The sequence below is a fragment of the Sander lucioperca genome, chromosome 6 (assembly GCF_008315115.2).
Source record: "Sander lucioperca isolate FBNREF2018 chromosome 6, SLUC_FBN_1.2, whole genome shotgun sequence".
Lineage (NCBI taxonomy): Eukaryota > Metazoa > Chordata > Actinopteri > Perciformes > Percidae > Sander > Sander lucioperca.
In genome coordinates, this window is record NC_050178.1 from 2165428 (window position 1) to 2190331 (window position 24904).

General features: G+C 41.1%; 1 protein-coding gene and 2 long non-coding RNA genes across 6 annotated transcripts in view; 2 read left to right on the plus strand and 1 right to left on the minus strand.

Annotated features, from left to right (window-relative positions):
* Positions 1-24904, minus strand: part of LOC116041725 (sodium-coupled neutral amino acid transporter 3-like) — a 43279-nt gene that overhangs the window by 10016 nt on the left and 8359 nt on the right. For 2 of the 4 annotated variants that reach the window (XM_031287767.2, XM_036001853.1), the window contains exons 2-8: positions 10255-10484; positions 9556-9588; positions 9261-9354; positions 9019-9134; positions 4053-4126; positions 2383-2475; positions 2141-2222 (exon numbers count right to left, since the gene is read on the minus strand). In XM_031287767.2, coding sequence (XP_031143627.1) covers positions 2141-2222; positions 2383-2475; positions 4053-4126; positions 9019-9134; positions 9261-9354; positions 9556-9588; positions 10255-10385 — 623 coding nt within the window. In that variant the 5' untranslated portion in view covers positions 10386-10484. The remainder of the gene's footprint in view (positions 1-2140; positions 2223-2382; positions 2476-4052; positions 4127-9018; positions 9135-9260; positions 9355-9555; positions 9589-10254; positions 10485-24904) is intronic. The other 2 variants (XM_031287768.2, XM_036001854.1) reach the window with 1 other exon arrangement.
* Positions 4687-19147, plus strand: LOC116041726. Its single transcript, XR_004103013.1, has 3 exons — positions 4687-5159; positions 9632-9637; positions 19136-19147. It is a non-coding gene; the product is annotated as an uncharacterized LOC116041726 (long non-coding RNA).
* Positions 6961-8447, plus strand: LOC118495226. The gene is made up of 2 exons (XR_004897545.1): positions 6961-7420; positions 7838-8447. It is a non-coding gene; the product is annotated as an uncharacterized LOC118495226 (long non-coding RNA).

The window sequence follows — 24904 nt, forward strand, 5'->3', positions numbered from 1 at the left end:
TTCCACCACTGGTGGCCAAAAGAGAAACCCCATGCAATACAATGCAATAAAACAGCCATGCAACAACAATTATCTTTGTGAAGGTAATAATGTTCAGTTTTTGTTGACACTGTGCCAGTAAAAGAGCACCACTAACTACCGTCAACTACAAATATTAACTAAAACCTATGACACTGTTAATTTAGTTGAGGATCTTCTTTCAGTTTTTACTAATTTTCACAGAAAAACATGCAGATCACTTTCGATGGATTGAATTTTCAAACAAATGTTTTGTCCGTATGAATGCATAAATCCTTGTGTTTCCTGCTGTGAGAAGACTGTACATCATTTACTTTCTAGAAACAGAAAGTAAAGGAAAACATGGTGAAAAAAATGCAAATCAGCTTCTGGTTATGCCCCACCAGAAAATGTATAAAACAAACAATGTTTGCCCTGATAATGTTTTAGTTTTTTTGTTCTTTTCATTTGGATTTTTGTAGTATTGATTCTTTTTCATCTGATTTTGGACTGTTTTTCCAAAATCAAAATAAACAATTGTTTTCTTTTAAATAAACACTGGGTGACTTCCTGGAGATTAATTTATTTTGATAAATTAATAATAATAATAATAATAATAATAATAATAATAATAATAAAATCCAAAAATAATGATCCATACATGCAGTCAACAAAACCTGAACACTGTAAACTGTAATTCACTTTAACATACAATTATTAGCGTAATCATTACAGTATAAGTATTCTACTATAAGTAGTATTTGTTGCATAGCTATTTATGCTCTTGCATTGGATTGTATGTCCCTGTTATTTTGTCCACCCCCTGTACAGTTTAGCAATATAAACACACACCCACTGATGGGATGAAATGCCACTGGGATAATCTAGTCTGTCATTTCAAATAAACAGTGATTGTTGACCATGGCCCACAGCACTGTGCTACACAGAGAAAGCCAAGCCTACACCATAAAACAATGTGGACATGTTGTCACAGTATATCACTTCTATAGGGACTATATGTAGTGGGACACATCATTTTCAACATTCATGAGCAACGTGGTAGCAGAGGTACTCTCCATTCTCCTCCAAATAGGTTGACACCAGCGCAGTTCATGCACTTCTATAATATACTCCCATTTCTCCCCCCTTCTTCTCAAATACTTCTCTCAAACCCCGAAAAGTAGGTGAGGAGAGGCTTTAACTGGGGTAAGGTTTAAGGTGTGTTGGGGAACATCACACTCGAAATCCCATCCAAGGAAGTGAATGTTGTGTGTCCCTGAGGCCACCTGCACTGGCCAGTAATATCCTCTGATTTACGTTTTCAGCCGTGGAGTCTAGCTGTGTTTTGATGTGTGCGTTTCTCAGTGACCATGCTGCTCTCCTCCTCCAGGGTCACTATCACAGCTGTTCTCACGCCAGCTGCTCAGTACATCCAGAGCAGCACCAGGCCCGCCAACTACCACAGCCTAACACAACTCCTCTGTGGAGGCTGAAATCTTTGTACATGAACATTTGTGCATTTGTGCATTTGTACATTTGTGCATGAGGTCCCATAGAGAAGTGGCGAGATATCACACATTGTTAACCTTTAGGAGGCATGACAGTGTCTAAAAATGACACTGAACCAGGTGTATGTCAAGCATTATTTCAAGTGTGTGGAATGACTTTTATTTCAATCAAGGTTGTTTGTTGTTTGTAATGCTTATGGCATGATGGAAACTGACTTCTTTATTAAAACAACATACGTTTATTTGGCTGCTTGGTAAAGAGAAACATCAGTTGCTCTTATATTGTATTTCTGACAAAGTAACTGCTCAAGGAGTGCTTGCTGTAGTGTAGTGTACTACACTTGCAGTTACCACCAGTGACCATAGGTGTCGCTAATGAACTAGGACTGAAATCTTAAGGATTACAACTTTAAACATGTTCTTTTGAGTAAAGTTACGTGAAAAAATTAAGTATTTGCTTTTTGATTTTAGTAATTTTCTGACAAGGCAAGAATACATAGATTTCAGAATCTACATTTAGCTACAAATCAGACATGTACTCCTTCCTAAACGCCTTATCAGTATGTATCTGAAATCCCTTCAGTTACTGCATAGTACGAATGAAAACTTCTAAATCTCATGCAGTGACCACTCACCCTGCAGGGTTATCCACCCTCAGAAAGGCCTGTATGACCAAAGGAAACTCATACTTGACTATGTACAGGTAACTGGACATGGCTGTGGAAAGGAGATACAAACACACTAATGAGTTAGAGTCGTATACAGTATTAATCCCAAACCTCTAATCACAGAATACTACGAGTATTATGTCAGAAACGTCAGAGGAAAGTAAAAAAAATGTGTGTAAGTGTGAGGACAGATGGCAGTGTGACCTTACCTCCAATGTTCTGCAGTGTGATGGCAATACCTGCCGCCATCTTCCCCGGGGTCCCAAAGGCCCTGTAGCCGAGCTGCTCATACGCACGAATACCTGAGCCACAAACACCAGATAAAAAAGCATTTTATCAATGTGTTAAATCCATACTAACAAGGTCTAGGACTTTAAAGACACTGTACATCTAATTAAGCATGACAACTTTTGTAGCAGTTCTGGAGTTCATTGTGATTGTAGCATATCTGATATTAGAAGGTAGTTTACCAGATAAATGATGACAATGAACAGTCCTACAGGAGAGAGGTGAGAGAACTTTCTCTGTGGTGCACTGAGAACAACCTTTCTGTCACTGTGCATTGCGCAAAACCAAAAGTGACCATTGATTCTAAGAGGAGTATGACCACCTACACTGATGGTGTTTCTGTCGAGGCCAAGGGTGGTTTTTAATTACTCTGCAACACTTGGTCTGAGGACACCGACTGCATTCAAAAAAAAGGCACAGGCACAGGAAAATGCTGTTTTCTTAGATGCAATAAGAAATGTTGTATGTCTACACAACTTGTCAATTTCTATCAGTGCACTATTGAAAGTGTTCTTACTGGAGGTTTAATAGTGAATCTGATATTTGTCCTGAAGCAGGCATCAACAGGCATCCAAAATAATAGGGGGGGGGGCAATTACCATACCAATACCTAAAGCCATACCTGGATGAGATGTATGATGTGCAAGTGCAGGAAAAAGAGCGCAAGCAATTATCAGAGACAAGGCTCATACAGGCCATCACTTATTTTCACTGCTACCATCAGGTAAGCAATATTGTGGTACACACCACTTATTTTAAAGAGAGCTTTTATCCTCAGGCAATAAGACTGTTCTGTAGGCCATAGGGGCAGGTAGCCGCTAACCCATTTTGTTTTCTGTTCTATCTATTCAAGTTTACTTGAATAGATAGAACGTTTATGTATGTTTAATGTACTTGTTAATTAGGGTTGGGTATTGTTTGGGTTTTTTCCGATATCGGAGCAAAAACGATACTTTTAAAACGGTGCCTGAACCAATACTTTAAAAAATAGGGTAATAGGGAATAGGGTATTTTACAATAACTTTGAATGCACCACGAGGCTTACTAGTTTCAAGTGAACGCACCACGTCTGTGTTGATTTTCCGACAACGGCAGCTGCACACTGCTTAACGTCCCGCTGTTAAGAGTCCTCTACAGTGAAATACAGACACCCTTTACACCGTTTAGCTGTCAGCATTTTAACCGTATTTAATTCAGCTGCTAGCTAATGGTAGGCTAACGTTATCTGCTGTCGAGTGAAATGTTAACTTGTGTCACGTGCAGCAATGTTCATGTTGCCTCTAACATCTGTTTCAGAGCATCAGAGAGCAGCGCAGAAGGCATTTAAGTGGCACCGAAATGAGGCACTGAAATCCATGTTACAATTCAGTCCGGTAGATACTGGTCGTTTAGGCACCGGTGCCATATTAGCACCGGGTTTCGGTACCCAACCCTATTGTTAATACTGTAACACTATGTGTGTAACTGTATAATGTGTATATATTGAACATGGAAAGTATTCATTGTGTGGAAATGCACTTGTGGCATTTTAAGGACTATGACGAGAAATTCCTTGAATCAGAAGATGCATATTGTCAGGTTACATACATACCTACAATACCAGAAGACTTTAGCAGTAAATGGATGGAATATGACGAGAGGACTGCCACCACTGTTAGAAGTACCCTGAAACAGACACGTAACAACAGACATGAACAATATTACTGCCACTTCTTTGACCAGAAAACACAATTCGTATCACCATTATACCAAGTGTTCTCATTTTTCAAACAACTTTTGATGTTACAGCTTTACACTACACATTACCCTGTAGGCTATTTATACAGCTGCAGCATAGGCATACATTTTTCCGGATGCCGGTACATAGATTGTGTTGGAAGACCAGAGTCCATGTGGCTTTGCTTTTTCCTGGATTGTTACTCAAAGCTGAGCCAGGGAGGCTGCCCTGTCAGCCCCGCTGCCCTCTGACACAGTAAGTAAGAACATGCACAACAGATGGACAGTTTCAAAAGAAATGTTTCCAACACAATGCTGAGATTGACAGAGTGAGGACAATCCTTTGTAAACATTAATGTTCTCCTATGTGTTCCTGAGTGGTGAAATAACAATAGACAGTGAAATAAATGGACACAGCAACGCTGTAGACTTCGACAGAGACCAGTGAAGTCAATTAGAAGCACTTTTCCAGTGATGGCTGAGCGTACTGCACAGCTGCTGCCCAGCCTCAAACTGAGCTTGACGACATAGATGTGACATGAGCAACCTGTCTGAAAGTTGTAAGTCTTCTGGTATCTTGCAAAGACGGAGAGCGTGAGTAGGAGCTGTCCCTGAGCGTAGGAGCAGGAGAAAAACGTTGCTGAAATATTTTGTTCCGATGCTTTCATGGACTCTCTATGGGCTTCTCCCTTGACTGTATGCCTGTATCTCTGTATGTATATGTTCATGTTTTAAAAAAGGTTTAACCTGAGCCAGACCATACAACAATGACAGCAATCATACCACATCCATACAGGCTCAGTAGCCTCAGTAGTAGATGCGGTTTTTACGAATCTAGCCTGTTTTCCTCCTGAAGTGTAACAGATTGATGCATCGGATCATCTTAAAGGTTTGAATCCCCCCCATCATAGTTTGACAAAATAGGGGCCCCCAAACAGCATCTTGCATAGGGCCCGCCAAAAGCTAGAAACGGCCCTGGTTAGTAGTATACAGCTATTAAAAAATTATTTAAAAAAATTATAATATATACAGTATATATATATATATACTGTATATATTATAATTTTTTTTATAATTTTTTAATACTGATTCCAAGACCTGAACATGCATATCCCGAGTACCAATCGTAGATAGATACTAGTAACAATAGTAGATTGGTACTCGGGATACACACGTTCAGGTCTTGGAATCAGTATCAGGAAGGAAAAAATGGTATTGTAACATCTTTATTAAGATCTATTTTAAACGGAGATGTTCAAGATCACACCTCTAAGACTTGTTTAAATCCACAGCATGAGGAAGTTTTGTCAATGGTTCCCTGATCCACTGACTTTCCCTGACCCAGTCCACCTCATTCCAACTATTTCCCATTTTCTCCCCCTTTTATTGTTACTGCTGGCGACATTAACTTTCTCTCTCTCCATTCCTCTCTCCTTTACGAAAAGCCAGGCAGCACGTCTTTCAACTCGACTTCAACTCTTGGCCAGTTAACAAAGAATGCTGGGCTGACTTGCAGTGGGGGATTTATCCAGTCAAGTGCCAGTGGGTGGACAGATCTGCTGACAGTCAGACAGACTGACACACTTGGGTCACTGTAGCTTAGCTCACAGCTTTCCACCCCGCTGCATTCCTACCCGGGACGGGGCTTCTGACCCGCTGAAGCCTCCATGTGACATCTGTGTGATATGAAACATAGAGCCAAAAGAGACACAAAAACAAAGGACATTCCAAAACAAGTATTACATATAAATGACCTAGTTTAAAAGCATGAGTCAAATTGTGCCTCTCGCTGTAGTCCTAAAACTGTCCTGACTTCACACGTGTCCTCACTACAGTCTGAACACTGAGTATTGGAACTTCAAATAGGTTGGATACAAAGGACATCCACGATTATGTGTGAATGTTAACATTTGTGGAGTGAGCTGATGTATCTTGCATCACATCAGGTTGCAGGTGCAGGTTGAAGTGAATGAATAAAAGACTTCATAATCCCTCAAGGTTGAATGTACAGAAGATGTCTGGAGCAGGTGACCCAGTCAGTGGAGATAAATAAGAAACAACTTATATAACAAAAATACTCAGCAACAGGCCTATTTTTTGTTGCTGTTGGCATTGATTTTGCATTTGTTTACCTCCTTGTGTTTGAGAAAACATGTTTGCCTCATTTTTAGGTCTTCGGTTCCCTTTAGGAGCAGAACCAAAAAATCAGAATGACACTGCTAGGGAAATGTTTTTTGAGGCAATCCCCAGTCTGGAGACCAATGTGAAAAAAACTGAAAAATTGCCAGTATTCCTTTGCCAAATATGTCACTGACTGCTTGTTTTTCTCAGTAGCTACTCCATTGTTTGATACAAGATTGCGCAGATATGCACACAAAGACACAGCCTTTCATCTCTAACAGGATACACGCTAACTGTTGCATTCAGTCACGTTCTATAAATTCGCACGCAAGTACATGTATTCACCAGAGTTAAATGTAGACTTATCGGATCAAGTTCATGTCAACTCCTGTCTATCAAAGTGTCATGGACGTTGGGGTTCGGTGACACAGGGTTCAGCCAGTCCAGACAGCAGGCAGCTTGAAAAACCAGTCACACAGCTCAGCTCAAAATAAGAAGCTTTCTTTAACACGTGGGGAAAATCCTCCAGACAGAACAGCCTTTGAAAAGAGCTCAAATAAGGTCCTTCAATAATATTTTAATGTGGTGGTAGCCGTTAAACATTAAACCTACCTTCACATTTCTCCCAGAATCTTGAATGCTAACGTGAATATTTGTATTACTTTTCTGTAGTAGAGTTTGTTGTGAAATTTACAAACTGCCTCTGGCCTTGTAGTCGGGGTCCTTCAGGAAGTGGGCAGGGTCAGACTCACGTGACACAAGGGGGGGGGGTGGTTGTGTTCTGATATAACCTCTAGTCGCAGGTGTGTGCGATGAATTGCGGTTTTGGAGAAGGTTGCTTCCAGCTGGAGGTGAATCGAAAAGACCGGGCCTCAAGTGAACGGCTGTAGAACAGATATCGCTAAACGAAGAAGACTACGGAAAACAAAGGACCAAAAGACTTTCTTGTTTCCCCCACTACAAACTTTTGTATATACACCTTTTTTTTTTATCTGAACTGCAACAACAAAGGAGGAGCGGGGCTGGCCCGGGGGAGGATGCAGACGGAACGGAGCCAATTAAGCACCGGAGTGGTCCCTGAGGCAGTCGTCGTCTTCAGAACGCAAACTATCACAGTCTGAGGTCAGTCCGTGACACCACGCAAACTCCTCCAGAAGTAGGAAAAGCGTTGCACTCACCCTGGCTGGTTAGTCCCACACTCACATTGAATGCAACACATAGGGAAAAGGAGACAGAGGTTGTTTTTTTTTGTTACCGGCTAGGCTAACCTTTAGTAGCGGTGGTCTTTTAACGAGCCCCGTTAGTTTAGCGTTCGTTCGTAACAAGCTTACAAAGGGGAGAGAGAGCATCTAGTCTTTCACCATGGCTACAAATCCATTTAAAACAAGCCAAGAGTTATACAAACATCCAAAACATTGCTCTGCATTGTAATTTTAATTCAGGCCATGGATGCTTAGTTAAATAAACAGCAGTGCCTGAGTTTTTTCTAAGAAATATAATACTATGGGGCTTACAGCAGTGCCATTTAATCTTTCACAGATATTACTACTCAGCTCAGCCAGTTTCAGCACCATACAATATAGCTTCATCAGGAAAAGGTGTCAAAACAGCACGAGGAAGACGAGGAGGGGAAAGTGTTGATGTTGTCAGTGCTATCTGGTGAGATTACCCTCTGGAAACACCAGTCTGATTACTTTTGAGAAACATGCAACAAAACGGATCAACCTTACAGCTGGACATTTTAAATGCAGTAACACACGTAAGCCCTAAATGAGTGTGTAAAGCTTTGACAGCCCATCAGTCAAATATTGTACCACCACCAAGTTTTAAATATATTCCATCCCAGAGCTTCATGTTTGCATGCTTATGCAGAATTCAGCCACCATAAATCCAAACAATACCTGCGAGCTGAAATTATGTGGGGGCTACTTGGGTAATATCAAGCAGACTACATCTGCTCTCCCCAATGGCAGGAGATTCAGGCAAGATAAATCTGATTGGATGCTCAACAAAACTGCCAATAAAAAAGCCACCCCACTACACGACATGCAGGCAACGAAATGGTGATGCCGGTGAAATTTCCTAAAAAGCAAGCTACTAGCCAGTCTACAAGCTTTAAGGGCTGGAGATATTCTGTGTTTTTCTTTTTGTCAAAAAAAACCATAAAAAGACCAAAACAAGAGTGAGCATTCACTGCAGCGCAAAGGTCAGAAGACTTCCAGCAAATTTAAATAAGGTAGAAAAGGCATCTGCCTGAAAATATAAAATGATCAACCTGAAAGCTGCAGTCGCCTGTGATGTCATTATCCTGACAGACAATTCTGCTGCAGAGGCTTTTATATGTAAAGCCCCTTGTACGTACAGTACATACACCCACTGATTCAGAGAATCAACCACACAGAAACCATGTGGTTATTTTCTGCATCCATGATTGCAATTGCACGAGTAAAATGATTGCCAGTTCGCTATTAATCTCAGTCTATATTTATCAAACAAATTTGCCATGTGTCATCGGCTTCTGTGTCATAAGCAGGAACTGCTGCATGGTTAATACAGGACAATTAACAATACAATTACGTGTTATTTATGTGTGACTCAGACCTCCGCTGGAAAGCGAGAAGAAAATGAGTCAGACAACATCTGTGAGCCGTAAGTCATTCTTCCAATCTGTAATCATGGAGTTAAATATTTAGTGTATCAAATGAATTTTAATATCTTACAAAAACAGGACGACCCCTGTGTTGGCCATGGCGTATGCCAGTCCTAGGATTCCACTTCCCATGATCGCATTGCCCAGGTTGAAGACCGACATCCCAAACGAGGTTTTCCCCTCAAACTATAACAGATGCAGGACAGAGGAGAGGAATAAACATGTTAGATCATCTGATTATACATGCATGTACTGCCTGATATGAACTGTATATATGATACCACTGAGAAAGGTCGATTGGCTGTGTTTTACATCTGTAAAGTGAGTGGTCTTCTTTTCCTCCATGCCTGATAAGAACTCCTGGCTCTCTGGGAGGTTGGCCTCTGCATTCTCAGTTCTGTGGGGACTAATGGAAAGATATACTGTCAAAGAACTTGAAGTAACACCACAATAAACAAAAACACTCAAGATTCATCACAAACTATGGCATTTCTTTTTTTATAGAACGACTTCTGGTTTAGTTGCTAATTTCTACAGAGGACAAATTCTGACAGATAGCACACTAAATTTGAAACACATACTCTGTTCATTGTCATAACATACATACCTATCATTCTGGGTACTATTGGGTACAGTTTCCCTACAAGCAGTGAAGGGAGAGGCCATCCATCACCCAACGAGAGCACAAAGTGGGAAAACAACACCCTCAGTAATAATATAATCAGGCAAATAATGCAGTGAAAGGACCATGTATAAATTACCATCTGTATCTCAGAGAGAGGCCTTTTAATTAAACCATCTATTACATAGAAAAAAAGATACAAAAAAATAAGTCTGGGACAGTGCCAGACCGGGGTGGTGGTTCCCCTGTTCAAAAAGGGGGCACAGAGAGTGTGTGACAATTACAGAGGTTTCACTCTTCTCAGCCTCCCCGGTAAAGTCTACACCAAGGTGCTGGAAAGGAGGGTCCGGCCGATAGTCGGAACTCAGAGTGAAGAGGAGTTGCAGTTAAAAAACGCTGCCTGTGGAAACCCAGCGTAAGTTAGGTTCAGGACCTTCTCGTGCTGAAGGAGTGAACTTAATTACAAACAGGCACAGGGGAGCTACTCATATCACCTACTTCACTTGATGTTCTGTTAACACCCAGTGACTCAAATCACCTTGCTTAAATAGTTGCAACAGCCCTTAAATAGAGAATGACATGTATTACCTGTAAGAACAAACAAAGATCTGTGAGCTGCAATACATTAAAAAGGTGTATTCCAAATAGATCAACATAGACTGTGTTTAGTAGGATTTTACTCACTTTTCACCAGCCTCTGCAGGTGGTGTTATGGCCAATGCTGTGATCTCCTCCCCGGGCTCATGGCCTTTCCCATTCGGAATAGCGTTCCCCTCAGCAGTTTCCACAGTATCGGCTGGTTTATCCTCACTCATATCTGCTCTGGTGCCTCGGTGTGTATGTAATGAGTCTGTTGAAATGTGTAAATATTCAAGGCTGTGGTTCTATTCAAGGTTGTATTTTCTTCCTGTGATCTGTGGGGGGGGGGGGGGGGGGATATGGGCAATTAGTTTAAAATCCTGAAAATTACAAATTATAATAAGAGATTTGGGGTTTTCTTGGACAGTACAGTAATGATATACACTAAAAATACCACTTTCAGGGGCACCACTGACAGCATCCTGTCCAGCTGCATCACTGTGTGGTACGAGAGCTGCACTGCCTCCAACCGTAAGACCCTGCAGCGCATAGTGCAAGGCTGCTGGGCAGATCATTGGTGTCCCACTCCCCTAACTCCTGGACATTTACCAATCCCGCCTCAACCAAAGCAACCAGCATTGTGGGTGACCTATGCCACCCCTCACACAGCCTCTTGCCATCTGGGAGACGGTACAGGAGCATCCGAGTCTGTTCCACCTGACTGGCAAACAGCTTAATTCCCCAGGCAGTTAGGAAGCTCTTTTTTTTCATTATACTTGTACATGTCCTTATTGTACCGTGGCCCGGAGATAAACGTATTTTCAATTGCTCTGGATGTCTATAACATATTGCAGAATTGACAATAAAGTTGACTTGACTTGACCTAAATAAACTGGGGAAGGCATATTTATTATATATCTTAAATTGCCTACGTGCTAATAGACCACATACAAACATTAAAGGCCCTGCATACCCACACAAGTGATTTCACTAATTGTGTCTGATTAGACCTTTTTTCAGGATGGTGTGAATGTGTACAGACTTTAATCGCCTCTTCTGAAAGCTTTGTTGGGTGGAACAAATTCCGGCTTTACCATACTTATCGGTGCATGGAGCCTGATAACCTCACGTAATAGCCAGCATAACTCTGCCCACCTTCAACCTGAGCAAAGGTCTAATCAACCAGAATAGCAGGGGCTATAATTTCTTTATTCACTGTATTACACCTGTGTGGATCCCAAAAAGATGAGCTTATTCTTGTAAATAAACAGAAGGACTAAAAAGATCTATTAGGGGTTGAGAAAATTATCCTGCTTGTTTAGTTGAAAACCCTTTGGATTATCTGACAAATGCATTGTTACAAAGCTAAAAACAGGACTGTTTTGACATTTTGGAGATACATGGTTTTCAGTATGTAACTGTTGCTTGGGACTGGAGATAACATTTGCTTTTCTTGAATTATAATAGGAAGAACAACACATTCAGAAATTGATATTGAGTGCATTGGCACTAGGAATGCTTTCATTCCTAGTTTTCAACAATAAGAGACACATGGGAAGATAAAGGAGGCCACCCTGAGGGCATTCAAGTGTATCTGTATCTTCCTTAAGGCCCAACAGGGACGCGACTGAACTCCAAATCACTCTACGAATGACGGAGAGGATGACAGAAGAGATGTCAAGATGGAGCAACACCAAATTCCTTGCAGACCTATTAAAGTAACCAAGTGGCTAACTTACATATTGTAGTTCAGTCAGACAACTCATGTTTGAAATGTTTATTATAACAGCAGAACATTGTGTTTGGCAGCCAGACTCTGACCTCATTACTCCCCGCAGATTGGGTTTACATGAGATATTGGGGAGTGATGATGAAGTAGCTTCCTCCCTGTCCGGAGCCTGCAGGTAAATGCTGGGGTGGTGGTAGAGCTGAAAGAGCAGGCAGCAATACGGGTGCAGGGCGGCAGCAGCATTGACAAGGCAGAGATGGAGAAATGTTGCAGCTTAAATAGGCCGCCAAATTGAGAGGGTGTGTTTGGTAAATGATATGGAGAGTGAAGCATGTCGTAAACAGCAGTGCAGCTTGAGTTCACTGCCTGAACTAGCTCGCAGGCGTTGCACCATTTGTGGCTTAATGGGACTGTTGACAAATGAAGATTCTGACCAAATTGTCCGAAATTTTAAAAATGTCCCAGAACTTTCTATTTAGGGGATTTAGATTAAAATTATTTCATTCTTTTGTGAAACCCCGACACTGTAAATTTGAATGGATAAAAATAACAAGCTCAGATTGAAAGTAAGGCTAACAAACATTTTCACTTGTAAACTAATGCAAAAACACAAACTCCTACTATGTTAGTCAGATATGTTGGTCAAAATATAGAGTTGACAATAAATGGATGTTTTGGCAAATCCCATGAATAATTGACACATCAACTGACAGGTCTACGCTCAGAGGAAATAGAGCTTTCAGTTAACTGTGACACACTGGGCTTTGCGTCAGGCCTCTATTTCCTGGGTATCCTGTTGTGGTGTCTTAGCTGACCAGCTGGCTTGTGGGGCCCAGAGAGGCCCACATGACGCGTATCTCCTGGATGCAGTTGACCAAAGCCCCCTATCTGGCTGGCATTGAATGAGCTCCTTTGCTCTGCTGCATAAACAGCAGCGGAGGCTATAATGGAGAGCTCGTTGGGAGCCATAGAGGAGGAACACACACAAATGTTCAAACCCCCAGCATTGAGATAAAAAAGAGAAGAACCAGCTAGGACCAGCTACCAACCAGTTCTAGCTGTCTTTGTTGCTCCATTTTTCTGCTTGTCACTTTTCTCTTGGTTTCCTTTTTTATTGAAGCGGGTTCAACTTAACAACAATGCTCAGGGTTTTCTGTACTACCATTCCTGGCGACCACTCAGCTGTCCTTTTTCCCCCTCAGGCCTCTTCCGCTTCACAGCCTGGCCTGTTAAATGTTGCTTTTTGTAATATTATTTTAACACATCAAACACAGTGTGAGTTGAATAAACCTTGGTCGATGTCTAGCAGTCCTCTGAACCTGTCTTACCAACCGCGTTGCTGTGAGCCCCACAGCACAGCCAGGCCTCTCGGTGTCTCTGGCTAAAGCCGGGCAACGTGGTTGGGCAGCAAAGCACAGTGCACAATGGCACATGTTGTGTGGTTTCCTGGGAACGGCTTGGAGAACAGTGGTACTATTGTGCCAGGCATCATTATACTGCTGGGGCCCCCTTTGGCTGTAGTTCGCCACACCACTCGAGAGGCTGAAAAGGTATTTCACTGGGCTCTAGTTGAAAAGACGCCACCTTGGATTTAGCAAATGCCAGTATCCTGTATTCATGCACAGTTGTAGCATAGTTGCTGACGGTAGCAATGGCAGAGGCAGGGCCCCTTTCATGGGACAAATCACTGCACAGAACCACACTGCCACTCAAATAGTCTACAAATCACGAAGAGGTTGGGGGGAGCCATTCAAGGACAATACACGATGGGCTGTACGGCTACAAGGGTGCCTTTTCAATGGCTTCAAGCAGTGCAGCTTGAAACAGCAGACCTGATTGGAGTTGTGGCTCCTCCAATCAATATATTCAATAACAAAGGCAATACATGACATCCTTGGAAGAAGTTGAGGGGAAACACACTAATTTAGTAAGAGCCTCTTATTTTTAGAAAGCTTGTTCTCCAGTCCTCCAAGTTTGAAGCAAATGAAGGTGAAAAGGAAGTAGCTGAAACGCTGTGGGGAAAATGCTCCTTTAAAAGTAGGACAAGGTTTTGGCAGCAGAAATACAAATTCTAATATCATGTATTATTTGCTCAATAAAGATATTTGTGCCGAAATAATATTCAGTTGAAGATGTGGAAGTACACATCTTTATAATAAATTACTATAATATAAATAATATTTAAATTCTTACTACCTCTATCTGGTGTATTAGGATAACATTTTTTAAGTGACACGCCACCACCAATTATTATTATTTAGAAAATGAGAACGAGCACAAAGACAATTGAGTTCAGTCCCACAGGCTTGAACACCAGTTACTGTAGCACCATTGTGGTGGTATGAAACAGAGGGAGAGTTGTGCATCTATAAGGAAATGCTCAGTAAAACTGAAATGCTCTGTAGTCTGTAGATCCTATGTCATCCAAAAACACATGCACAACTGTCTGCATGAGCAGTTACAGTTTACCATGATTTCAAAACATCTCAAATCCAATAGAAAAACAATGTTAGGAGAGCAGAACTGTCAAAAGTGTCAATGTAACTGAAGCACAAGACATTTTCAAGATCTCCACAAACTAAATGTGGGTTTATTTTGTGTGTTTTTCCATTCTCCTAATAGCACCCTGCAACATTACAGAACGTAGAGAAGCAGACAGGGTGATAATCACTCTTCCTTATAATCAGTCAAAGATTGTCTCAGTGGTGCCCAAAATATTTCCAATAAACCACATTTCTCAAGAGCAGAAGCACCGTTTTACAAAGCTTTGTAACAGATAATAAAACATAGGAGGTTGTATAGGAGAAAAGAAAATAAGATTAAACAACAGAAGGACCAGATGGAAAAAAAAAGATTATCATAAGAAATGTAATGTTTCCCCATTAATATCCAAACTCCGAATCCTATTCAAGAGTTAATGCCACATTGTGATGCTCTTGGTGGGAGTAAATGAGTCTTTTCACAACAACAGCAGAGGCTATGTTTATTTAAGCCCTCATCCAAAACATCACCTCAGTTTGCCGACACACAGCGAGTGCATGCGTCCTTCAGTACGCAGGCTCTGACGTAAGCAAACTCTGCTGAGAAACGTCATCCCACAAGGAGGCAAACTGAGCCAGGCAGTTCCACTGATTGTTATTCCTTAACTGATACCTGAACTAAATAACGCAGTCCATGCTGATTCATCCTCGCTTATTGCTATGCATGTGTGCATTTGTGTTTGTAGTTTAGTGAATAATTAAATGTGCGGCTTTGCGTGTGTGTGCAATTTATGCAATGAGTAATCTCAAAGTCTAATACTGCCTCCTCTGTCACTACTTGATGACATTCTCGTAGCCCTCTGGTCGTATAAGCTTTCTTAATTGAGTCTCCACTGCAATTTTCAGAGACTTTTAATCTGCTAAAGTACATGTGGACAATCATCGACTGTTTTTCTTTTCTTTTTTTCACACCCAGGTCTTTTGATGCAGTAAAGGCAGAGCTAAAATGTTTCAAATGCCATAAAAAAAAACTCATTTGGTCATTTGAAAGACAGCAAACCTATCTCACCACAGCAATTCTGAAAAATGGAAATGAAAATGAAAACTAATTTACAAAAGGATTTGTTTATGGCACTTCAGCATCTCAAACAAATTCCTCATCCTCTCTTTCTGTCCATGAACAGAAAGAGATTTCCTGCAGATTAAGAGAAGATTACACATGCCCACAATTTCACCGATGAGCAGCCAATAGTTCAATCAGAGAACATTTTTAGTAAAACAGTGAGTTGAGACTTGGGACCTCTGACAGTCAGGATGATAGAGGAGATCAGATCAGGGTCTATCTCACTCAAGCAGGAAATCAGGATCAAAGCGCGCAGGTCATTCCATACACTCTTGCTCATGTATAAAAATAGCTGCAGAGGAGTGAATAGCCTCAGTGTAACCCCCATGTCATGTCACCATTCAAGCTGTGTTTAAGTACTGCTGCATGTGCCACTGAGCACCACAGCTGCCTGAAATAAGCAGTAACCACTCAGCAAACGCACCCAACAACCATCTGCCTCTATTCTGGTTCTTCACACAAGAGTGAACATGCAAATAAATACACATAATGACAAAGACACACACAGACACAGAGACATATGCAGTGTAATTATGGGAAAACGTCATGCCGTTATTGGATGAATGAAACAATTGCTGTAACTCTTCAATAGGCAGCAAAATATATAATATTGTTTGCCGGGAAGAACACAAGCTGTGAGTGTATTGAGAGGGGACCCATATAAATTAACTGCATGCATACCCTTCTTACTACAGTTACAACTTTTAATAAAACAATAAATAAGGGTCCATAGGAGAGCCACCTCCATCCTCAAGGACCCCAACCATCCCCAGCACGGACTGTTCACACTTCTACCCTCAGGCCGGAGGTACAGAAGTGATAAATGCAGGACCACAGACTAAAGAAGTCTTTCTTTCCTACTGCCATCAGACTCCTAAACAGCGTATAGGACTTTATACTCATGGTTCACCTCATAACTGTACTCGACTGTTTACATTTTTTCCAGTTTGCACATGCATAACTTGCACTGTTTACATTTGCACTGTTTATTGTTAGTATTGCTTTATTTTTCACATGTTGCCTTTTAAAATTGTTTTATTTTGTATATTTGTGGTATATATTGTAGAGGTGGGGGGAAAAAAATCAATACAGCATAGTATCGCAATATTTTCCGTGGCAATACTGTATCGATACACAGACGCCAAGTATCGATACCGAAGTATCTTTTATTATATATGTGTTGGTCAGTTTGTCTGCTTGACAATCCCATTTTGGAGCAATACAATTGAAGTGAGATGAACAAACAGAGAAATGTATCTTTTTAGATAAAACAGATGTTGACAAAGTTTCCTTTTGGGGACATCATTTGAAATTGGGAAAAATTAGAAGTTGGAAAAAAGGTAATGAATTGCAATATATCGCAGAATATTGCAATATGTTTAAAATCGCAATAATATCGTATCGTGACATAAGTATCGTGATGATATTGTATCGTAAGGCCTCTGGTGATTCCCACCCCTAATACATCGTAGATTTTACATTGTTTGGCATTCGTGGACAGCAAAGGAAGAATTTCATGTTTTTTATTGTATGACAATAAAACTTTTTAACTTGATAACCCACAACTAACTCTCTTTACCAGGGTAAAACACCATGGCACACAACAATTTGTGACACATAAACAATTTGTAAAACTTATAATTGTACAATCACAAAATTACACCGCAGGGTAAGGGCCAGCGTTATAGATGGCATAGTCTGTCGCTCTGTCATTGAGTGATGAAGTTCCACCATTGGTCGGAGTGAGTGTGATGACGTAAGTGTTGGGGTTCCCCCATTGGCAGTTGCTGATTAACTTCCTCATTACACATTGGATGCATATTTGATCAGTTATCAGAATCACATAATTTATATAATATGTCTTCTATATTGTTTATAATAGATCATCTGTGGGTTTTCCTGCATGATTCACTCGCTTGCGTAAAAAAAATAGACGAGACGCCGAAACAATTGCTCCAGACCGCGAGCCATTCACAGAGCTCCGTGGCGCAGCGAGTGCTGTATGAACTAGGGATGCACCAAATCCAGATTTTTAGGGTTCGGCTGAATACCGAATCCACTGGTTAAGATTCTGCCGAAAAACCGAATACCGAATCCTACTCCCATCCTCAGTCCATTAAGACAGTAAACACATTAATGAAGTAAACAACATCCACAGCCTCTAAAATAGTTAAATGTAACAACTTAATGTTGAATTCACACACTCTTTTCACATCATGAGCCAGATGAGTGACAATTTTGTTTGGCAAATTTTTGCTTAGCAGTGTATGATGAAGGCATGTTGGGTGGCCAGCCGTTCGGTCACTCCACTCCCAATGTAGGGAAACTCATTTGCCAAGAGAACAGCTGACAGCCCGGGAGAGGCACTGTCTGGTTAACACAAGTTTTTAGCTGTGACTGTCCTTCCTTTGCCGTACCTGAAGTTGCTGCATTTTGGCTGCTGTCTGTAGATTCCTTCATGCACAACTCGCATTCTTTCAGATGTTTCATACGCAAGTGTTTTAACAGCGGTGATGTTGTGTATCGTTTAGGGTCCTTGCCACCACGAGACAAATCAGTACTGCGACAAAAAGTACTGCCAAACAACACTTTTTCTGCTCACAAGTTCCATTTTCACTTTCTCACAGCCTACTGCATTGAACGGTCCACCTACGTAAACACCTTCCCGTAATCAACGGTGGTGTAATTACGTCAACCAGAGTAGCGCGCATAGTGCAAGCGTAAGGTTCGGTGGAAAAAAATTCTAAGGTTTGGCAGAAAACGAATCCAGTCAAAAAGCCCAATATTCTGCTGAATCCAAACCCGAATCCTGAATTCGGTGCATCCCTAGTATGAATAGCACATTTGCTTAACTAGATGCCGATGGGCGCCCTGGTAGCTCACCTGGTTGAGAGTGCGCCCCATGTACTAAGGCTGGTCCTTACCGCAGTGACCCGGGTTCAATTCTGACCCGTGGCCCTTTGCTGCATGTCATCCCCTTCTCTCTCTCTCTCTCTCTCTCGCTCTCTCTCCCACATTCTTGTTTTAAGCTGTCCTATCCAATAAAGGCAAAAAAGCCCATACAAATAATCTTAAAAAAAAAATGAAAATAATCCATGTACTAAGGCTGGTCCTTACCGCAGCGACCCGGGTTCAATTCCGAACCGTGGCCCTTTGCTGCGTTTCTTCCCCCTCTCTCTCTCCCACAGTCCTGTCTTAAGCTGTCCTATCCAATAATGGCAAAACAGCCCATAAAAATAATTCTAAAAAAAATAAATAATAACATGGGTGCCAAAAGGAAGTGGGCGAGGCTTCAGCGGCCTGTGTAAACCCGGTGAAAGATAAACTGCTTACGGCCTACACATTATATAGAAGGGAGAAAACATCTTTAAAATAGAACCATCTGAAAGAAGCGCAAGGAAAGGATGCCAGTGGTTTCAGTTTTAGTTTTTCGGGCAGAGATATTAACATCGGTGCACCAAAGAGAGCAGAGAAGTAAACAGTGAGGTGGTAGTAAATGTACAGTGTAGGTTTCAGTTTAGCCATAAATAAATGCTGCAGCTCCTCAAAAGACCAACATTTGAGATTGTGGTTCATAATTGTCATGAGGTGCAACCTAGGTGTGGTCTGTTACAAACAAAGTAACATTAATTACACAATTACACTTTACATGAGTAATCCAGAACAGTAACTTGTTGAAAATAGCATGATTACATTGAAAAGCAGTCCTTAATTATTTGTCTTAAATGTGTCTTTACCATGTCATGTGATATGCTACTTCAGTACACAACAAACAAATATTACTGGGACCACTACAGATGAACATTTAATATCTATATTCACATTATAGACACCAATGCTGACTATCCCTGTAACAATTTGGCCATAATTAAGCACTTTGACTATACACAGTCCAGCCATATGTTAGGTTTGGACCAAGTCTTTGTATATCCTATGTACTCCTGACAGGAGAATAAGCCACTATAAATCTATAATAAGGCCCAGTCATGCAAAAACTAAACTAAATACTGTGATATACCGTCAAACTGCCAGAATCGTTAAATAAAATACCGTGATTTTGGTCTTTGTTGCACGTTGTTCCCCATCTCTCTCCCATTATTTCCTGACATCCTTCTACTGTTGACATTCTAAAAGGCATAAAAATGCCCTATAAAAAGTGTAGCTTTGAAGTCTAAATAGTCTAAAGTCTCTATTGACTTGCTTTGAGCGTTTGTTTGAACTGTGTGTTCAAGTCTCTCATTAGACACTACTCTCTCTCTCTCTCTCTCTCTCTCTCTCTCTCTCTCCCTTGCTGCTACAGGCCCTGAGTACCACTGTGATTAGCCAGCAGAGAGAATAGGACATTATCTTCTGACTAAGAGATTTCTGTCAGTTTCTTAGATGCTCCTCATCTCCAGGGTTCCTATAAGCTGCTGTGAGATACACATATCAGAGACTATGAAATGTTGCAGGATGTGGCAGTGCATTTAAATATTCACTGTCATGTGAAAGGTATTATATCACAGCAACCCAATTTTTTCAGACAGAGTCTCTAATCAGGATTATTCTTTATGTTCAAAGCAGTAAAAAAAAAGATTGCAATAATTTGCCCTCAAATTAGGCCTGTCACGATAACACATTTTGCTGGACGATAAATTGCCCCAGAAATGATTGCGATAAGCGATAATATTGTCGTTTCATCTAATATAATGATAATGGCATAATAATGCAGGTACACCTTTTCAAAGATCAATAAACTTGTATTTCTAAAGAATAGTTAACACTGGAACTGGAAGACATTTTAAATATCCACAATATGTCTTTGATCTCCTTTAGTATGTCGTCTTTCACGCTGTTGTACAGTTGTGGAATTGCCGTTTGTGACACGTATGTTCTCCCAGGTAATTCATACTGGCTGTCAAATGTTTGCAGCATTTGTCGAGTGTTTGATTGTGCGATAGACTACAGACTCTGTACTACATTTAACAATGATTTATTAAACACTAAACATTCAATTTAAATAATATATAATTAATAAATTATATCTATATCTATGTGGCTATCTGCCACATGGCGAGTAAATGTTTGTATCAAAATAGTTCTGTTTTTCAGTCTTCATTTTGGCGAAGGTGCAGCTACTTTCTTCTGCTCCTCTGCTGTCTGCAGGTGGAGCTTTGCGGGGACGGGCTGACACCCACACACACCCCCCACACACACACACACACACACACACACACACACCCATACACAAACACTGGCGCACACACAAAAACTGGCGCACACACCAGACGCCAGCCACCACGTCACTTCTGTTCATTTATCTCAGGCTAATTAATTAGCTAGTAAGTGGCGATTTTTGGCAGCCAACCTTCCAAAAGAAAGCACAATGAAATGAAATAACCGATAATTAACCGTTGACCGACAAGCAGGTAACGGAGTCTCAGTTCACCGTCTGGGAGCCTCTGACACACTTTCCGCACTCTGTATCCGCGGACAGCTGTAGGCTTGTATCAATTAATGCTCTGTGCATTGTCGGACACATGCAGCCACTTTCCTGAAACCGCTTGCAAGACAAGTCCACAGCGGCGTGTATGTCCGAGCCTGTCTCCACCTGCAGGTTGTCAACTGTGTGCTTTGGAATGAAAGGGAGAAAACAGGACGCAGAGTAACACGGCGGATATCGCTCATATACTCGCTATATATATATATATATATATTTTTTTTTTTTTTTTTTTGACGGCGCCTTAACTGCAAAGTGCTGCAGGAAACCCTGCTCCAACAACTGGTGTTTTCTTTGTCTCTGTCTCTCCGCCAGGAGTCCCGCCCACACAAAGACCATGCGACTGACAAGAGGGTTCACTCCTCGTTATGCTAAGGAACTGAGAGTGGTCATCCAGTCTCTTTGGTAGAGAGAGAGAGAGAGAGAGAGAGAGAGAGAGAGAGAGACAAGGAAAACAAACAAGCATGCAAATGGAAATTATCGCGGCCAGAAAAATTATCGAGCTCATTTTTTTTATCGTGCGATTAACTGATTTATTGACTATCGCGACAGGCAAATGCATTATCCTGAAGAAGACCCAGCAGGGTTGAAATGTTGCCTTTGTATTAAATATGGGAGCTTAAAGCAGTGTTGCGGACATTATATTTTTTCACTTTAGTATTTCTCATTTGTCCTGCACCTGCCAGAAGGTAGGATGTGCACACAATTACTTTTATAAATGGATTATTTACTTATCACAAACTTTTTGAAACTGTTACAGAATGTGTAAAACAACAGGTAAAAAAATGGGTGGTGGGGACGCTATCTTTTTTTGTGAAATTAGTATGTCCTTAAAGCACGTTGGTGACATTTGTTTCACCAATAGTTGTTCAGTTTTACCAACATTTATTTGGTTTCCTGAGCTCCACACCCCACTCTAATCAAACAGGCTGTTTGTGGCTTTAAAAATATCATCTAATGAAGCTTCAAGAAGACAACTGTCAGCCAATGTCATCATCACACTGAGGCTCTACCTACTAATATCTAATATTCTAATGATCATCTTAGCTGAAGAATATCTAAACCACCGTACTGTACCACTGCATTTTGTCTATCTCTGCTGTCATTGCAGTCTATGCTGCTTCGCCACTCAACCACCCCACTGCCACCAGTGTCAAGGCCTCGTCTACAGCTCCGATTGGCTTATATTTATTGGGCTTGAGCCCTACACATCTAATCTAATAGACGGGGTCAACAAAGTCTTTATCAAATAAAGCTTCTGTATTATGTTAACTTGTGTTTATTCTTGAATTTAATCAGTTCATCCTTGAGTCCAAGTGGATGTTTGTGCAAAATTTGAAGAAATTCCCTCCAGCGGGTCCTGAGATTACAGACAGATGAAAAACCCACACACATAATGCATCCAGCCATAACAAGTTGGTAACCAAGGAATATAAGGAGCTTCATGCTTCAATGGCTATTAAATGACAATATAAATTTAAAGTTCTGCATGTGCCTCTACTCTAACGGCAAAATCCACTCCAAAATAATTTTTTCCGCAATATCTCCTCTCTAAGACTGTTGATTTTGAGTCACTTGTTTGGTCACTCAAATTTGTGTATTTTTTCTGCGAGACTCGAAGAGGCCAATGTTTTGTCTCCTGCCCTGACTGGCGTGCTGTAGCTCAAGGAAGTCTGCACTACAACGTGGGGCAGCACCCAGTAAAGAGTGAGGCATCAGACGGTGTGGATTGTGTTTAGTGTCTCGTGACATGCCTACGTGAGAGCACCAGACTGGTGACTCACTGAAAATGTAATTTATTTATAGGTTCACACAACTCTTTCTGTCACTCTGGCTTAACTCTGACACTAGACATCCCACATACATGAAGGGACAATAGAGCAATGTATAACCACACATAGTAGTCCAGAGACTTCTTTAAAACAGTGCAAGAAGGACAAGTGAAAGGTACAAACAGCTATTGGGATGGGATTGAGGATATAAGTAAAGTCCTATGAGATCAAACAAAAGGGGAGTGGTAAGATGCAGGACTAAAGTAATCAATATGATGTGAAGGGTCAGATTTACGTACCTCTACTGGTCAAAAGTTTTGGTAGAACTACATGAAGCAGGTAATTTAAAAAAAAAAATCCAGCTCCTCTGGCACCACCTACAGCCTGTAGTGCGATTTGCAAAAATCCACGCTCCCAGGGGCGGCCTCTAGCTCACCCAGTAAGAGCGTTTGCCCCATGTTGGCTGAGTCCTGCAGCGGCCCGGGTTCGAGACCGACCTGCAGCCATTTGCTGCGTGTCATCCCCTATCTCTCTCCCCCTTTCATGTCTATTCACTGTCACTATAATAAAGGGAAAAGCCCCAAAAATAATCTTTAAAAAAAAAAAAAAATCCACGCTCCCTGTTCAGATGCACCGATCATGGCCAGGGGGGGTGTCTAACTGTGTGTCAATCACTCATGCACACGCATTCATTCTCCCTTGTGGGGGGAGGGGCTTAGGAGACTGTTTTGGGGTTTAGCAGAAAGGGGGGAGGGACTGAGAAGTTGTTGATGTTCAATTTTTTGGCTAAGTCCTGGATCTTCGCAATCCTACCTACAGCACCTTTAACTTTGCGCTAGTAGCATCTGATTCGCTCAATGAGACACAAACTGCACACACTGCAATGTCTTCTCAAAAGAATTAGATTGCTATAGTGCATTAGCTAAATTCAAGTCCCACAAAACTAAAACTTTCCATTAGGGCTGAACGATTAATTGCATTTGCGATAATATCGCGATATGTTAAAACGCGATTTCCTAATCGCAAAGGCTGCGATTTGGTCACATGACTCGCGAGAGCAAATCAGTCTGCACTCTGCAGAGAAAGCATCAACTTAGCACGCTAACGCTACACTGTACCTTGAGCTGATTTCTGTCATTCAAACAACTCTGAGTTGTAGTTTAAAACTTTTACAGCCATTTTAATAAAATGAAGGGTTTTATTCTGGTTCGAGTCCATACGTGCAGTTAATGGATACAGACACGCAGAACTGAAGGCTCGGTTGGCAACTATTAGCTAGCTCTGATTAGTGGTTAGCTCCGGTTAGCTCCAGTTAGCGGTTAGCTCCGTTATAAAGATATGGAGTGGAGGAGCTGCCACTGAGAGGGGTAACAACCAGACTCTGATGAATAACGTTCGGGGAGCTTTCACAGCAGCGTGGCCGGGTTTTTCAACGGTTTTATTAGTACAGTTAATCCCACGGCAAGAACACCAGCAACTAGCTAACGCAACGATAGTCTCTCTGAGCAAGTGCACACGGCAGCACGCAAATTCACGAGGGGGAGGGTCTGGAGGCAGCTCCTCTCTGTAGACTGTAAAAAAAAAAATACACTGTTGTGTGTGTGTGTGTGTATATACTATATTTTTACTTTTTTAACTGTGTAGTGTGTAATTGTGTGTTGTTCATACTATAAAATGATTTGTTTGTCTTTGTTGAATAATACAGAAGACAAAGAGCTTAAAAAAATAATCGAATCGAAATCGCAATATTTGGGAAAAAAATTGCAATTACATTATTTTCAAAAATCGTTCAGCCCTACTTTCCATCCTCTATTTGTTTGGTGCTGTAAAATAGTAAAATTTGGTCTTTGTTTATTATTACTGCACTTTTTCTTTCTATTTATGCATGCATGTATTCATTAATTTGTTAATGCAGTTCCCAGTAAAATATTTCGGAGATATTTCCATTCAAAACTGGTTCTTGCAAATTGTGTGAATGTTATCAAATCCAGCAGAATCTGTAATCAAGCAGATTTTCTCCTGTTATTTACACAATCCTTTATTAAGCTCATTGGCCTTAGATGACAGTCAAATTGTAGCTCCAGGGTGCAGTTTATGTTTAACATAGTATAACAAACAAACACACACACACACACACACACACACACACACCACAGGTGCAGAATGGACCTA